This window comes from Microdochium trichocladiopsis (genome assembly GCF_020744255.1).
Source record: "Microdochium trichocladiopsis strain MPI-CAGE-CH-0230 chromosome Unknown B0I36scaffold_7, whole genome shotgun sequence".
Taxonomy (NCBI): Eukaryota; Fungi; Ascomycota; class Sordariomycetes; order Xylariales; family Microdochiaceae; genus Microdochium; species Microdochium trichocladiopsis.
Genome location: NW_025763550.1, coordinates 1,904,582 through 1,920,521, shown reverse-complemented (window position 1 = coordinate 1,920,521; position 15,940 = coordinate 1,904,582). Strand labels below are relative to the sequence as shown.

At 57.9% G+C, this 15,940-nt stretch overlaps 6 protein-coding genes across 6 annotated transcripts; 3 read left to right on the top strand and 3 right to left on the bottom strand.

Annotated features, from left to right (window-relative positions):
- Positions 1-535: 535 nt before the first annotated feature.
- On the top strand, positions 536-2,092 carry B0I36DRAFT_143220 (chaperonin 10-like protein). Its single transcript, XM_046148402.1, has 3 exons — positions 536-757; positions 861-1,169; positions 1,247-2,092. Exons 1-3 carry the CDS (start codon positions 733-735, stop codon positions 1,975-1,977), a joined length of 1,065 nt encoding a protein of 354 aa, XP_046010569.1. The 5' UTR covers positions 536-732; the 3' UTR covers positions 1,978-2,092.
- On the top strand, positions 2,093-4,680 carry B0I36DRAFT_413276 (cytochrome P450). The gene is given in 7 exon segments (XM_046161993.1): positions 2,093-2,649; positions 2,800-2,996; positions 3,097-3,317; positions 3,328-3,414; positions 3,516-3,641; positions 3,706-4,291; positions 4,444-4,680. 7 exon segments carry the CDS (start codon positions 2,418-2,420, stop codon positions 4,561-4,563), a joined length of 1,569 nt encoding a protein of 522 aa, XP_046010568.1. The 5' UTR covers positions 2,093-2,417; the 3' UTR covers positions 4,564-4,680.
- A 56-nt stretch (positions 4,681-4,736) lies between these two features.
- Positions 4,737-5,306, bottom strand: B0I36DRAFT_364922 (uncharacterized protein; the record flags this gene model as incomplete). The annotated part of the gene is made up of 1 exon (XM_046159059.1): positions 4,737-5,306. One exon carries the CDS (start codon positions 5,304-5,306, stop codon positions 4,737-4,739), a length of 570 nt encoding a protein of 189 aa, XP_046010567.1.
- Positions 5,307-5,960: 654 nt separating this feature from the next.
- On the top strand, positions 5,961-9,712 carry B0I36DRAFT_423539 (GNAT acetyltransferase 2-domain-containing protein). The gene is made up of 3 exons (XM_046162256.1): positions 5,961-6,079; positions 6,159-9,137; positions 9,292-9,712. The coding sequence occupies exons 1-3, from the start codon at positions 6,063-6,065 to the stop codon at positions 9,521-9,523; spliced, it is 3,228 nt and encodes a 1,075-aa protein (XP_046010566.1). The 5' UTR covers positions 5,961-6,062; the 3' UTR covers positions 9,524-9,712.
- Position 9,713: 1 nt separating this feature from the next.
- On the bottom strand, positions 9,714-11,502 carry B0I36DRAFT_327860 (peptidase M50B-like-domain-containing protein). The gene is made up of 3 exons (XM_046154522.1): positions 11,046-11,502; positions 10,515-10,922; positions 9,714-10,345 (listed from the first exon to the last, which is right to left on the bottom strand). Exons 1-3 carry the CDS (start codon positions 11,229-11,231, stop codon positions 10,136-10,138), a joined length of 804 nt encoding a protein of 267 aa, XP_046010565.1. The 5' UTR covers positions 11,232-11,502; the 3' UTR covers positions 9,714-10,135.
- Positions 11,503-12,554: 1,052 nt separating this feature from the next.
- B0I36DRAFT_246952 (t-SNARE) lies at positions 12,555-13,618 on the bottom strand (the record flags this gene model as incomplete). The annotated part of the gene is made up of 2 exons (XM_046150269.1): positions 12,555-12,796; positions 12,868-13,618. The coding sequence occupies 2 exons, from the start codon at positions 13,616-13,618 to the stop codon at positions 12,555-12,557; spliced, it is 993 nt and encodes a 330-aa protein (XP_046010564.1).
- Positions 13,619-15,940: the final 2,322 nt, after the last annotated feature.

Here is a 15,940-nt window from a genome sequence, read left to right as displayed (position 1 = left end):
TGGACTACAAAGCCTGGCAGAGACTCGTCCGAAATGAGCACACGGCCTTGGCCGATTGACAACATCGCTTCAGATGGCGCCAGAGACTCGTTTCTCGATCCCAGCCAGCAATGGCTGATGATGTAATGACTGGGACAGGGGATGTCCTCATGGACGCCTGCCATTGCCGTTTTCAGAGACCCACAGCGGCTGTCTGCCAACTCTGGCCCCCTCGGTGGCGTGATGGGAGGTGTTCGTCCAAGGGCAGAGAAGTGATTCGTTGGTTCATAGTATGAATCGAGACAGTGCAATGTCATGAGGAGCAGTATGCGATCCGGACATCTCGGGGACGTTCGCATCCACTTCTCCAACTATTGCGACATCTGCCCCCGCCGCGATCTGTGGGCTATCACCAGAAATGGGGACGGATGGCGGACACGCTTCCGCACCTCTTATACAAAAGCCAACGGTGCATCCCTTCTCGCCAGGTCTGGGGGAAATCCATCGTGGGGCATTTCTAGCTTCTGGTCTCTCCATACACGTTAATGATCTTTTTTGGCTGAATCTCCACGCACAGACAGGCTCTACGTTGCAATCTCCGACTAACACCCACAAGCGCAACCGCTTATACTTACCCGACAAATCTCCCACCTTGTCTTGAAGTACACTGTGACCACTAGGCCCTGGAAATATTGGCTCAGCATCACGGCTATAAGCTTGCATTATTCAAGATACCATTTGGCACGACTCAAGATGAAGGAAGGGTTTGTCACAGATGGTAAGACTAATCAGCCGTTGTTATTCTGAGCAAATCCATCAGTGGAGAGCTTCCACGATCATTTTCCTCTGAATGACCTCGCAACTAACCGCGTGACATGTAGGCCCAAAGGTCGAGATCCGCGACACCCCCCAGCCAAAGCCGGGCCCTAAGCAGGTTGTCATCAGGGTCATTGTCAGCGGCTCAAACCCCAAGGACTGGAAGGTCCCCAAGGTCCTGCCCACCCCTTTGAACCAAGGAGACGATGTTGCCGGCTATGTCCACGAAGTCGGCTCCGAGGTCTTCGAGTTCAAGCCTGGTGACCGGGTGGCCGCCTTCCACGAGATGCTCAAGCCCTATGGCTCGTACGGCGAGTTTTCTCTGGCTGAGCAGCATACAACTTTCCACATCTCCGCAACAACCAGCTTTGAGGGTAAGTCGCCGTTGGGCTATAACAGTTGACCCGTGAATCAAAGAGGCCATGCTTACGCTTCTATACACAACAACCAGAAGCCGCAACGCTCCCTCTGGCTGCTATGACTGCAGCCATCGGGCTCTTCCACTCTGACCAGCTTGCCCTACCGGCGCCATGGACACCAGCCAAGCAGCCGATCCCGCTCGTCATCTACGGCGCCTCGTCCGCCGTCGGCTCGTACGCATTGCAGTTTGCCCAGCGGGCCAATATCCACCCAGTGATCGCCGTGGCCGGCAAGGCCGCCGCGCACGTCGAGAAGTTGATTGACCGAAGCAAGGGCGACTCAATCGTCGACTACCGCCAGGACGACGTCCCGGGAGCCATCCGCAAGGCTCTGGGCAGCGAGTACGCGGACAGTTTGTACCACGCGTACGACGCCGTGTCCGAGCACAACAGTTACGTCCAGCTCGGGGAGGTCCTGGCGCAGTCGCCCTCGAAGCAGACCGGTGCCGCGGCGAAAATCACCCTAGTGCTGCCCGGCCGGAAGTACGAGGACTTCCCGACCCACGTGGAGAAGCACATAACCAGCGTCGGCGCCTCGCACAAGGGCAGCGAGGACTTCGCGTATGTATACTTCCGCTACATCGCGCGCGGCGTGCAGGAGGGCTGGTTCAAACCCCAGCCGCACGAGGTTGTCCCTGGTGGGCTCGAGGGGGTGCAGAAAGGTCTGGAGAACTTGCGTGACGGCAAGGCCAGTGCCACCAAGTACGTTTTCAGGATTTCCGAGACGCCCGGGCTCGAGAAGCACGCAGAGGCCAAGATATGAGCGGCTCGTTTCATGGGACATCTTGACCCTGACGATCTAGGCTGATTCGAGGCATACATTCAAGTATGCAGCACAATCTTACATCTGTGTCACCTTTTCATCTGGCGGTGCCATCATGGGCATTCTTGATTTAGAGCTTGACCAATATAGCATAGGCGTAGCAGAAGTCCCAGCTCAGATGCAAGAAAGGCCCCCAATCCCGGCCCCATATTCTGCTCCACGACCCCAGCTAATGCCAGCGGGTCCTATCCTTACGACGCATGAGAGCCCCTCGACACCCTTGGATGGTGAGGATGGAAACACCTGGATGACTTAGCTGCGATTGTGAATATGTCCCATATAGCGAGGCTCCGATGCAAAACCTACACTGATCCTCTACCCTTGTGTCTTCCCTGCCGTATGGTTCCAACTTTTGTACATCACACCCCCAGCACGCAACCATGACTTACATCACCGACACGATTGTCGGTCGCTTCGCATATACCAGTGTCGCCATACATACCTTTGGCGTCGTCCTGCTCGCCGGCACTGTCATACAGACGTTGCGATCGTGGTACCGCCTCCGCCATGTTCCCGGGCCATTCCTGGCGTCTTTCTCGTCGGCGTGGATGCTACGCAGGTCTCTGAGCGGGCGGTTTCACGAGCACCTCCGCGAAGTCGGGGACACATACGGTGAGCTCGTCCTGATTGAAAATCAAGGAGCCGCCGCTGTATATAACCACGAGGTTTCCTTCGTCCACCTTCACGAGGCAAACAGTTCCTAGTGTTGTCAGGTTGCTCGTGGGGATGAACGGGGCCGCATAAAGCTAAACTCTATCCAAGGAACGCTCGTCCGCGTCGGACCGAATGACCTGGTGGCAAGCGACCCCGAGACTCTCAGGAGGATGTCGGCGGTACGATCGCCATATACAAAAGGGACATTTTACGAGACCGGGCGCATCACGCCGGGGGAGGACACGATTGTTTCTCTGAGGGACGAGGCGCGGCACAAGGCGTTGAGGAGCAAGATGGGTCCTGCGGTAAGTGTTTTTTGTGGTTTACCAATCCTGTTGCAAAAGGTCTCTGGTTTTCCAAAGATAGCCACACACACACAGACACACTGATCCAAAGGCCGAATAGTTCAACGGCCGCGAAAATGAAGGGTTCAGCTTTGGCGCGGGCATCGACAGTCAGGTTTGCCAGCTCGTCAACCTGATTGACAGCAAGTATCTCTCACAGCCAGGGCAGCACCGGCCCGTGCAGTTCTTCGAGAAGATCTCGTTCTTCGCGCTCGATGCCATCAGCGACATCTCCTTCGGCCAGGCGTTCGGGTATCTGACCGCCGATAAGGATCTGTACCGGTACCACGAGATCAACGACGCGGCTCGCACAGACCTGGCCATTGAGCTTGATGTTACCGAGGGATGGGGACCAGACAGGGTTTGGAAGATTAATGGGGTAAGACGACCTGGTTTGGGTGTTTGCCGGACCTATACGAACCACTTGGGTACGGCGTGGTTTCTGGACCGAGACTAACGTGATGCTGTATCCCTTCCCAGTCTCGTCGACTCCATCATCGACAAACGCCTTGCTCCCGGAGCAGAGCCGCAGAAGGACATGATGCAGGCCTTTATCAACAGCGGCATGTCTCGCTCAGAGCTGACGCAGCAGGTGTTTGTGCAGATGTAAGTCTGGCTTGGAGGGTGTTGACATATTCAACCCAGGATACTGACAGATGTTGGGCCTCAGCATTGCTGGCTCCATCTCGACGACAACAGCGATATGCATGACCCTCCTCTGCCTCTTAACCACCCCGTCCGCCTACGCCGCACTCATCGCAGAGATCGACCGTGCCACATCTACCACCACCACCACCACCACCACCACCACTGCCAACTCTCGAGAAAGCCCCTTAGACGCCGGCAGCCCCGCCAGCATCATCATCACGAACACAAAAGCCAGAGCCCTGCCTTACCTGCAGGCCGTAATCCGCGAGGGCTTGCGATTCTACCCGCCCGTCATCGGGCTCGGGAGCAAGCAGGTCCCTCCAGGCGGGGACACGATCAAAGGGATCTACATCCCCGAGGGCACACAGGTCGGGATGAACATCTTCGGGCTGATGAGGTCGCGCGCGATCTGGGGCGACGACGTGGACGTGTTCCGCCCCGAGCGGTGGATCGAGGCCGAGGCCGCCGTGCAGCAAGGGGGAGACGACGCGGTTGCTCGGCGGCTGCAGGAGATGAATGGCGCGGTGGAACTGGTGTTTGGACACGGCAAGTATGTCTGTCTGGGCAAAGGGGTGGCCATGATGGAGCTGGGTAAGGTTCTTTTCGAGGTATGTCTTCGTCGATTCATTCTTTGTGGCGGTGGCACGATCCGTGATTGGTTCCAGCTCGAAACGTGACCAAGACGGTTGGTCCGTGGTGACGCACTCAACACACAAGACTGAATCTAACGATCGCTGACATTTGCCAATATTATCTCTAGCTACTCGCGAGGTACCATTTCTCCATCATCAACAAGGAGAGCCCCATCAAGGCGTCGAGCGCGATATTCTGGGCCGCAAAGGACCTTTGGCTGCACATCGGCCCGAGGCGAGCCAGGTAAAAAAAATGCAGAGTTGGAACCAAAAGACAAGGAGTCGAGCTCAGCCCGGTCATCTCTGAAAGATTGCATGCGCTGAAAGACCCAGTATATATATATACCAAGACGTGATAAGCCGGGTGGGGGGAGGGGGGAGGGGGGGGGGAAACGGGGGAGGTCGGCATCCCACTTCTGTCCTACTCAAACCTCAAGCGTGCCGCCAGGACCCAACCCCAAAACAATGTCGAGCCGATGGTGACGAGGTTCAGGTGGATGCACATGGCGTGGCTCCTCTTGAACCTCTTGTTGACTGCCTGCATCTCGGGGGTGGGCTCCAGGGCGAGGGGTTGCTTGTTCCTGCCGTCGCGGGTCTCCTGGTGCGTGCGGTCGATCATGGCCTGGCGTGACCGGGGCTCCCACAAAAAGAGGTTGAGCAGGGACGACACGGACATGATGGCAAAAGTGATGCCCCATGTTGCGGTGCTTGGGGAGGAGCTGTTGTCGCTGGTGGTGGTTGTTGTGGTGGTGGCCCTCAGAAGCGGAAGCCAGGAGAGCAGAGTGAGCAGGTTGTTTGTGGGTGTGGTGACTGCCGTGACGAGGACGAGAACGGACTGGGTGAGGAAGTAGGCGCGGAAGATGCGCTTGTTGAGGGTGGTGAAAGCGGAACGTGGCAGGGCCTGAAAGGTGATTTTGGTGACGGCAAAGGACTGCCACAGCTGCATGCCCAGGAGGGCCGAGTAGGACAGCAAGTGCACTGGGGCGAGCATCGTTGGATGTCTGTCTGGTTGAAGGTAGACCAGTGGATGGCGGACTTGGGCAAGGATGCTGGCTTCTGACAAGCAGATGTATATGCAATGGCCAGGGTCATTGGGCATATAGAGAGGGCCTTGCTGGAGCATCTGGGATATGATATACATAAAAATATATAGAGCTGGTCAAGCGTCAGGATCCTGGAACTAGTATGCCACCGGATCATGCTTATACAAGCCGCCTGCCTCAAGCTCCGATGCCTCTCGGAGGATGGGCCGGCCCCACCCCGTGCCGGCGCGGCACGCCCGCTGACTGGTCGGCACTGCACCAGCATGCCCTGCTTTCCTAAGCCATGCCGTTTCCAGGCTCCCGAGTGCCAGGGTCCGAACACCTCCGGAGACATGGACAGGCAGCTGTGTACTGCTTCCGGGCTCAGCATGCATTGCTCTTTCGTGCGTTTCAGGACCGGCCCCGGGCATTGGTGACGCTCATCAAGGTACCTAATGCAGCGGTGCATCCAGGTCCAGGGTCCGATCCGATGCGGCCCACACTTGCGCATGCGAATCGATACTGACCGCCCTGGCAGAATCAGCGAGCCCCACTAAAATTTCGATTCTCAGGGCCTGGCGCTCCGCTGCAAGTTTGCAACGCCCGCGACAGTGCTTTTGGGAGTGTTCCGCGGCTGCAAAAGAGCTTCATCCCACAGTCACGCCTCCGTCCGCAGTCTTGTTCGTGCACCATTCCCTTGCGCGAGCCCCAAAAGATTGCCCAGCATGCCTCGTAAGGCAGTGTACGTCTTCCCGAAAGCTCTGAACTTCCTCTGCTTGCCCCCCCGTCGTCGCCTGCTAACAGCTTCCTCTTCGTCTTAGGGACTCGCGCATTCCCGCGCTCATCCGTAACGGCCTCCAGGAAAAGAAGCGCTCCTTCTTCGTCTGCGTCGGCGACCGATCCAAAGATGCCATCGTCCACCTCCACTACATCATGTCCAGCATGGACCTCAAGCAGAACAAGTCGGTCCTCTGGGCGTACAAGAACAAGCTCCTCGGCTTCACCAGTCACCGCAAGAAGCGCGAGACCAAGATCAAGAAGGAGATCAAGCGCGGCATACGAGAGGCCAACAGCGAGGACCCCTTTGAGCTCTTCGTGTCCCTCCACAACATCCGCTACGTCTACTACAAGGAGACGGAGAAGATTCTCGGAAACACCTACGGCATGTGCATCCTGCAGGACTTTGAGGCCATAACGCCAAACATCCTCGCGCGCTGCATCGAGACGGTCGAGGGTGGCGGTCTCGTCGTCTTGCTGCTGAGCGGCATGAAGTCGCTCAAGTCCCTCTACACAATGACCATGGACGTCCACGCCCGGTACCGGACAGAGGGCCACAACGACGTGGTCGCGCGATTCAACGAGCGCTTCATCTTGTCGCTGGGAGGCTGCGACTCGTGTCTCGTCATCGACGACGAGTTCAACGTACTGCCAATCTCCGGCGGCAAGGGTGTCAAGCAGCTCCCGGCGCCAGATCTCGACCAGCCCAAGACCGAGGCGCAGAGGGAGCTCGAGTCCATCAAGGAGTCTCTTCAGGACACCCAGCCGGTCGGGTCGCTCGTCACTTTGGCCAAAACGGTCGATCAGGCCAAGGCACTGCTGACTTTTGTCGACGCCATCGCCGAGAAGACCCTGCGCAACACCGTCACCCTGACAGCCGCTCGTGGACGAGGCAAGTCTGCGGCACTGGGTGTCGCCATCGCCGCTGCCATTGCCCACGGATACTCCAACATTTTCATCACGAGTCCGTCGCCCGAGAACTTGAAGACTCTATTCGAGTTCATCTTCAAGGGCTTCGATGCTCTCGACTACGCCGAGCACACCGACTACTCCATCATCCAGTCCACGAACCCCGACTTCAACAAGGCGATTGTGCGTGTCAACATCCACAGAGCCCACCGGCAAACAATTCAGTACATCCGGCCGCAGGACGCGCACGTCCTTGGCCAGGCCGAGCTCCTGGTCATCGACGAGGCCGCGGCTATCCCTCTTCCCACGGTGCGCAAGCTGATGGGCCCTTACTTGGTCTTCATGGCTTCCACGATCAACGGTTACGAAGGAACAGGTCGGTCCTTGTCGCTCAAGCTCATCAAGCAGCTGCGTGAACAGTCCAGCGGCATTGGCGAGTCAAACGGCACAGAAGTGGTGGATCGGGCAAGCGGCAAGGCGACCAAGAGCGGCGATGGCCATGCAGGAGGACGATCCCTGCGGGAAGTCACCCTCTCGGAGCCGATCCGTTATGCTCAAGGCGACTCTGTCGAGAAGTGGCTGAACAGCCTGCTTTGTCTCGATGCGACCCTGCCTCGGTCAAAGCTGCGCACACAAGGATGCCCTGACCCGGCCCAGTGCCAGCTCTTCAACGTCAACCGCGACACGCTCTTCTCCTTCCATCCCGTATCTGAAAAGTTCCTGCAGCAGATGGTTGCGCTCTACGTGGCCTCGCACTACAAGAACACCCCCGATGACCTCCAGCTCATGAGCGACGCGCCGTCGCACGAGCTGTTCGTCCTCACGCCCCCCATCACCGAGGGCGGACGGCTGCCCGAGCCGCTCTGCGTCATCCAGATTGCTCTCGAAGGCAGGATCAGCCGCGAGAGCGTCATCAACAGCCTGAGCAGAGGTTCCCGGCCAGCCGGCGATCTCATCCCGTGGCTGGTCAGCCAGCAGTTCCAGGACGACGAGTTCGCCTCCCTCTCCGGTGCTCGCGTGGTCCGCATCGCCACGAACCCCGACTACATTGGCATGGGCTACGGCGCCAAGGCCATCGAGCTGCTCGTCGACTACTATGAGGGCAAGTTCACCAACCTGTCCGAGGACGTCAACGCGGGCGTCGAGGAGACGATGGTGCGCGTGACGGACGCCGAGCTGGCCAACGCGACGCTGCTCGACGACGACATCAAGGTGCGCGACATCAGCAAGATGCCCCCACTCTTCGCCAAGCTCGAGGAGCGGCGCCCGGCGGCGCTCGACTACATTGGCGTCTCGTACGGCCTGACGAGCCAGCTGCACAAGTTCTGGAAGAAGGGCAAGTTTGCGCCCGTGTACCTGCGGCAGACGGCCAACGAGCTGACGGGCGAGCACACTTGCGTGATGCTGCGCCCTCTGACCGAGGACCAGACCTGGCTGGGCGGGTTCTCCAAGGACTTCCACCGGCGCTTCCTGCAGCTGCTGGGCTACCAGTTCCGCGAGTTCGCGTCCGTCACGGCGCTCAGCCTCGACGAGTCGGCCAACATGGGCGCGCGGCTGGACCCGGGCAACACACCTAGCCCATTCGCGCGGGCGGACCTCGACACCCTCCTGACCCCGTGGGACCAGAAGCGCCTCGAGTCGTACGCCAACAACCTGCTCGACTACCACGTGATCCTGGACCTGATCCCGGCCATCGCGATGTTGTACTTCACCGGCCGGATCCGGGCCGACGTCAAGCTCACGGGCGTGCAGCAGGCCATCCTGCTGGCCGTCGGCCTGCAGCGCAAGGACATGGACGCCATCTCGGCCGAGCTCTCGCTGCCCTCGTCGCAGCTGCTCGCCATGTTCATCAAGATTGTCAAGAAGATGACGGCCCACTTCCGGGAGCTCGTGTCGGGCGCCATCGAGGCCGAGATGCCCGAGGCGACGAGGGCCGCCGCCGCCGCCGTCAGTCTCGCCGACGCCCAGGGCGTGCACGACGACGAGGTGGTCGACACGCGCTTCGCCCCGCTCGAGGTCTCGCTCGAGGACGAGCTCGAGGAGGGCGGCGACGAGGCGCTCAGGGAGCTGCGCAAGAAGCAGAGGGAGCTTATCGACTCTCTGCCGCTGGATCAGTGAGTTTTTTTCTTTTTTCTTTTTCTTCCTGTCTTTTATTGGCGCCCCTCCCCCCCTCCCCCTTCGAGCCTATCTCCTGTTCGAGGCATGACTACTCCTTCTATTTTTGAAAGAAAAAAAAGATTTGCTAACCACTTTGAAACACAAAAAAAGGTACGAGATCGACAACGACGCCCCCTCTTGGCATGACGCCGAGAAGCAAGTCTCCAAGGCCGGCGGCCGCGCCTCGGGCACCGTGGTCAGCGTTAAGTCCTCGTCGTCGGCCAGCGGAAAGCGGAAAGCCCCGGCGCCGGGCCAGACGGCAGCCGAGATCTACGAGGAGGCCTTTGGCGGCGATGGCATCGGCAAGAAGAAGAGCAAGAAGAGCAAGCGGCATCATCACTAGTATCGGGAGCAGCAGCAGGAGCGGGAGCAGCAGCAGGAACAGGAGGAGGTGGATGATGATGAAAAGCATCGGTATATGGCGTTTGTTTTCCGCGTGTGTACATTCTTGGGCGATTACACTTGTTCGTTTTGTATTTGCTCTCTGATACATATTTCACTGGGATGAAGAGTGACATTTGAGCTAGCTTTCATGTGCAGTTGACACGCCCACTATGCAATCGTGCGATGGTGCTACCCTCCTGATCGTCATCTTTGTCACCATACAACGCAGCCCGTCAAGCTCGGGAGGTTTTTAACCTTGTCCATAACAATACTTTGATTGTTGAAGAAAGAAATAAACTTATGTCAGACAACACTATTGGTCCGTCCGGGGGGTATCCTCGCGCTGCATCATGACCACCACCACCACCACCTCTGTGGCTAAATGGAACCAAATCTCTCAAAACCATTCCCCATACAAGAAGGGGATGCCTCTTGCACCATCCGTCCAAAGCATAAACACCTCAGTATCATATCGATGTACCATTGCCGAAAAAGTCGTCCACACCAAGCCACGCAAGACAAAATCAACTCATGGACCCCCACGAATTCTTACTCACGCACAATCCAAGCCTCACCGCGTGGGCAGGAAATTGCCAGCGTCCTGCTGCTGCTGCGCGAACGACTGAGGGAAGGCGGCGAGGCCAGCGATGATGCCGACGACCATGACGAGCACCGAGATGACGGACCAGATGAGGCCCCAGCACTGCGAGGAGCCGCCATAGCGTTTGGCAAAGACGCTGGCGTCAGAGCTGTTAACCTTGCGGAGAATGAGGTCGTCGCACTGCAAATCAAGGACGGTCTCATAGTCAGTTCCATAGAGTTCTCACTGTGTGCCATTATCTGGGAGAAGGTTCGGGTATAGGGACCGATTTGGGAAGCCAGGAAGGATCGAAAAGGCTTGACAAAAAGAGGGAGAGAGACATAGAGAGAGAGAGGGGGGAAAGACTCACGATATCCCAGACACTATACAGAGAGCTCATGACGCCGATGAACAGCACGACCCACCGCAGCGCCACCGCATGCGCAATGAACCAGCACGCAACGAGCAAGCCGACCGCCAGCAGGATGGTCAGGATGGTCAGCCAGTCGCGCTTTCCCCACCACAGGGTGAGCAAGAACGCGACGGCGAGCACGATGCTGGCGACCTTGCTCGCAACAATGTTGAAGCCGCAGAACGTGAGCAGCGCCCCGATGAGCGAGGAGCCCAGGTAGCCCGCGGGCAGGGTGATGAAGGACTTGCCTCCGACCATGTGCGTGACGCCGCCCTCGCGCGGGTCCAGCGAGATGGACTTGACCTTGCCGCCGGTCAGGATTGCCGCAAAGGCGTGGCTGAACTCATGGAAGGCGATGACGAGCATCTGTTTTGCGGGACAGGTCCATCAGCATTGCAGGCTTTCTTTTGGGGGGGGGGGGGGGGGGGGGGGGGTGGCTTGCGGCTAGAAATATGGAAGCACCCCCGAGAGGAAGAAGGGCAAACTCACCTTGAACGGCCATAGCGACCAGCGAACATATGGCACATTCCAGAGGATCGCAATGCCGACCACATATGCGGCAATGATGCCCAAGGTGACTTTCTGCGAGTCGCTCGAGACAGAGAGGTCTCTGGCTGCGAGGATGTGGCTGTTGAGAGAGCCTGAGGTGGCGGGCGTTGGTATTGAGGGCGCCATGGCTGGACAGTGTCTGTCCGGAATATGTGTTTTGTCACCCCAGATATCTGGCTGGTGGCTGTTGTTGTTATTGCGGAGGTCTGGATGTCTGGATAACGACACCTTTACGTGCTGTGTGTATGCGCTGGTGGACAGACGTACGAACGAGTGCCCGGCGGTGTGGATGAACGAGCGTGTAGGCTTTGCCGACTGCCTGCAAGCCGCGAGAGGATCCGATGGTGATATGGAATGATGGTAGAGAAAAGAATGGACTGCCGACTGAAGATAAAACAGAATAGAATCATGCCAGGTGCAGAGTGCGTGTGCTGCACAGCCCTGGCCTGTTACGTCGTCAGTGTGGAGCGCCCGGCTGGCTGGCTGCCGCTTTCCCTGCATACACACACAAGGGCGCCGTCGCCAGGGGTTGCGTGTGTCTCTCTCTTTCTCTCCCCATGCCCCGCTCCCACTTGCATGCCGTCCCTTGGCACCGGCTGGTGGAACTTGCATGTTGGATAACAAGGACATGCAAGGTATAATCTGTCGCGAGAGCCTGGTTTAGCAATGCCATGCCATGCCTTCCTCCCCCCTGTGAAAGACTATTCGCACAACAAAAACCCTGGAGAGTATCCCCAGCCGTCCGCCTTGAATCAGTCCCAGACGACGACGACGACGAGCACGCTAGCGCAAACGTTGACAGGACGCACAAAGACAGGAGGGAGGCGTGGGGCGGCTATTATTAGGCTCGGCAGCCGCGCATCTCTAGCGCCAGTCACGCTGCTCAGCTCAACTCTGCTGCTTCGGGGGCCACCACCAGTCTGGAGCTGCGCCACCATCAGAGCCCCGGCCCATATGTAACCACCCACCTTGCCCGCAGGCCTTCCCCAGACTCGGTCACACTCAGCGTCCATCATCACAATTGCTGAAATCGGGGGGCGGGGGCGGTCACAAGGGTCCGATCGTCCTGAGATGCAATGAGAGTTGATGATTATCTGGTAATGTGCGTGATACAAAAAAAGTAATCCATGGTCAAACGCCGGAAAATGCCAGAACACGCAGGGCAGGCAGAGAATCCGCACCAAAGGCTCTCCCCCCGCGGCGCGTGTATACCCAGATTCAAAATGTAATCAGACCCATGGACAAGTGATGTGGTCCTCCGCCGGCTCGCATACCATTTACACAAAAAGAAAAAAAATTCATGCAGCGAGACCCGGCCATACACTCAGGCATGGCCAGACCCCTTTTATACACCAAAACTCCGCAAAAACAGACGGCAGTCATATCAGGCGGCCACTGACAGGCAGCGGGATGCCCAGTGAGCATCAAAAGTCTTGTGCCCTAGCACAATCATTTGTCGCCAAATGCCCGGGGGATCCGCTTTGCAATGGCCCCGATATCCAGGTTCTCGATGCTGCGCTTGTGCTCCTCCAGGACCGACTTGGCAAAGGATCGGCTCGCGACAAGTCCAGACTCGGCTGCGCGCGCAAAGACAACGTCGTCCACCAGCCAGCGCTTGGCAGGGGCCGACTTCTTCTGGTTGGTGACGACATAGATGGCAACAGCAATGGCAATGATGACAATGATGGTCACTGTGGCAGGAAAATGTCAGTCTCGACTAGATCCAGCGTGCAAACGTGCGGGTCGTCACAGGTATACATACCAACGATGCCAAAGCAGATCCACTTCTTCTTGCGCGCACCACGGGCAGACTTGATGGCCGTCCCGACTTCTTCGTTGCCCTTGTCCAGATTCTCCACCGTCTCCTCGGCCTTCTGCTCAATGTTCATGACGGCAACATCCTGCTGGATGACAAGAGTGTCGAGATCCTGGAAGAGCTGGGCGAGCTCCATGAGCTGCTGCTCAATCTTCTGCAGCTGCGCATGGCGGTCCTGGACGGCACTGAGGACGGCTTGGGCCTGCCCACGACGGTTGCTCTGCATAAGAGCCTGCTGGAAGACTTGACCACCAGTCTGGTCCTCGACGGCCGCGCGGACCTCGTCCTCGCTGGCATCCGGGCGGACGATACGGTACTGACGAGCCATCTGATCCTGGGTACGCTTGCGGTATTGCGATTCCACCTGCTGATAAGCCTGGATAGCCTGCTTCAGGCGGCGGTCCACGTTGCCGACTTGGGCACGGTACTTTGGCTGCTGAGCTTCGCGATTGCTCTTGATCTGCCGAACCTGGTCGGTGAGCGTGCGGTACTGTGCCATGGTGTCTGCGCTGAGGTCGTTGAGCTGGCGGCTGGTGTTGCTCGATCCGGAGCTGTCTGCCTCATCAAGAGACCTTTGCTGGAGCATCTTGAGCTGGTTAAGGTTCTGGTCAATCGTGTCGATGCCTCGGTTGACCTGGGAGATCTCGTCGAAGATGTTTCCGGCGAAGCCGCCCTGGTTCTGCGTCAGGGACGCCATCTCGTGGCCGGTGGCTGCAAGACAGTTCCGGGTTAGAATTCGCGGATCGACCTCATTTCCTCTCAGGCCTATGTATGAAGAGGCTACTCACGGTTGTCGTCGATCTGCTCATAGCCAGAATTGCCACCGTAGCCGCCCGGACCATTTCCCCGCTGGTCATAGGGGTTGGACCGACCTCCGTATCTGTGTCGGGGACAGGCGTGTTAGCATTCCGATCACCTGATGGGCCATTGTCTGGAGACTGCGAGCAGCCCGTTGCTGCTGAGCTGAGGAACTCGGAGATTCGCAGCGGTGGAGGCTCGGTAAGCCTTTGGGACTCGTGAAACTAACCCGTACTGTTGTTGTGGTTGAGCCATGATATTAGCGAACCTGCCTTTACCAGAAAGGTGTATTGGTTGTGAGATGATGGGGGGAAAAGCAAAGAAACTCCAGACAGAACAAGAGGGCAAGCAATGACTCGAAGGAAGTGTTTGCGAAGAGGACAAGAAGGCGGCGGGCAGGGAGAAGTATGCGCAGGAAGGGACGGTGCGGGTCTGGGCCGGCGGAAACGCAGTGTGCGGCAGGGAAAGCGTGAAACACTTACACTCATGATGCACCAAGGGGGGTCTTTTTGCGTGCCGGCACTTGGCCCTCTGTTGTTTGCTGCTTGGAACAGTCGGGAACGGGCTTCCCAGGTTGCTTCTAGGCGTTGTAGCAGCTGTGGACCTTTGGATAGGCGCGTGTTTCGCAGGGCACCGGGACGAGTATGGGCCTTTTGCTTGGGTGAGTATTGAGTCTTCTGCCACGGGCGAGTCTCAAGCCGGAAGCTGCAGAGAGGCAAGGAGGATCGAGAGGTTGGGAGGGAACAGAGTGAGGGAAAGAAGGGGCACGTTTCAGGCTTGCGGGCTGAGGCCAAAGGGGTCTGGGAGCGCGCGGGTTAAGAATGGAGTGGTGAGACGATCGACAGGCCCAAGAGCAACGGCGTGGTAAGGGGCAGCCGCTCTCGTGCAGGCGGTGCCCACAGCTCGTGTCTGGGACATGGGGGGGCGTAGTCCGATACTGCACTTGACCCCTGCCATGAGCTCCAAAGTACCGGTACTTCCATCCCGAGGACTATCTATCGCAGCCCGTCCAGACCTCAATCTTTCTTCTCTCGACAGCCAGTTTTGCATCGCCATTCACCTTGCAGCTACGCATTACAGCCTGCACCATCAATCACACCTGTGGGACACCAATGTGCGATTTACAGAGAACCCCTTTGAGCACAGACATCGGGCCTCGCAGGTAAGAGCTCGAGAGTCATGATATCGCCTACAGACGGCCGTAGCAATAGAGCGGCCCAGCTGCCAGTATGAAGAGGCTCTACACTCTCAAGTCGGATGACCCACCAAGGTGAGGGGAGGGCTATATCTTCAGCTCGAGATCAGACAAAAAGGGCCAATGCCATGCCGCCCTCACCCAGCCGAACTCGGCACCAAGATCTAGATGGCCTTCCGACTTCTGCAAGTCTGCACCCTATAGCTTCTAAGCTACCGCGCCGAACGAGATGGTGCGAGACCAGAATGCCAATGGTCGGAAACATCGCACCCACAAGGCTGACTAGGTCCCGCCGAACAAGATGTTGGTCCGGAGAGAGGCAATCTAGCGTGATGGCGGGTTTTCAGCTTCGCACAATCAAGCTTCACCTCCAAACGCTTAAATCTACTCGGGGCCAGGTAGGCCATTCGTCGATGCACGTCGGAGTCGAAAGACGCGTAATGCATGCACACCCGCGCTTCTTCGAAGGTCTGGAAGTTTGGGGGGAAGTGGACGATCGTGGGTGTAGCCATGGCTTGTATACTTTGTAGATGCTGGAAATCGGCGTCCTTGCGTGCCTAGATCAGACTTCGCCATAATTAGTGTGTGGCCCGTGGCACAACTCCACGCTCGATCTTTCTCGATGTATCACCAGCAAACTGGCATCCGATGTACAGGAACATGCTCATCCATGGGTGCTGCCCCACAGCTGCGCTGAGACCGCAAAGCTTCGTTCAAGGGGTCCCAGCCAGTCCCCATGCCAAGACGACACGCACGAGCCCAGCCAGTGCTAAGTACCGTCGCAGCGACCGGCGCTTCATTTCCTACGACTGTCCCCAGCCAAGTCGATAAACAGCGTCCATACCGAGGTGCTCCATTGTCCAATGCGACCTTGCAAAATCACCAATTTCGCCAGAGAAGATGATGGCTTTTGTCACGTCGTCTCTCTCAGCAGCACTGCTTGCCTTGTTGTCCGCCCTCTCCAACACCTTCAGCCGGCGCTGACCTGCTACCAGTAGTCCATCAGCTGCTTCTGTCTTACCGCTC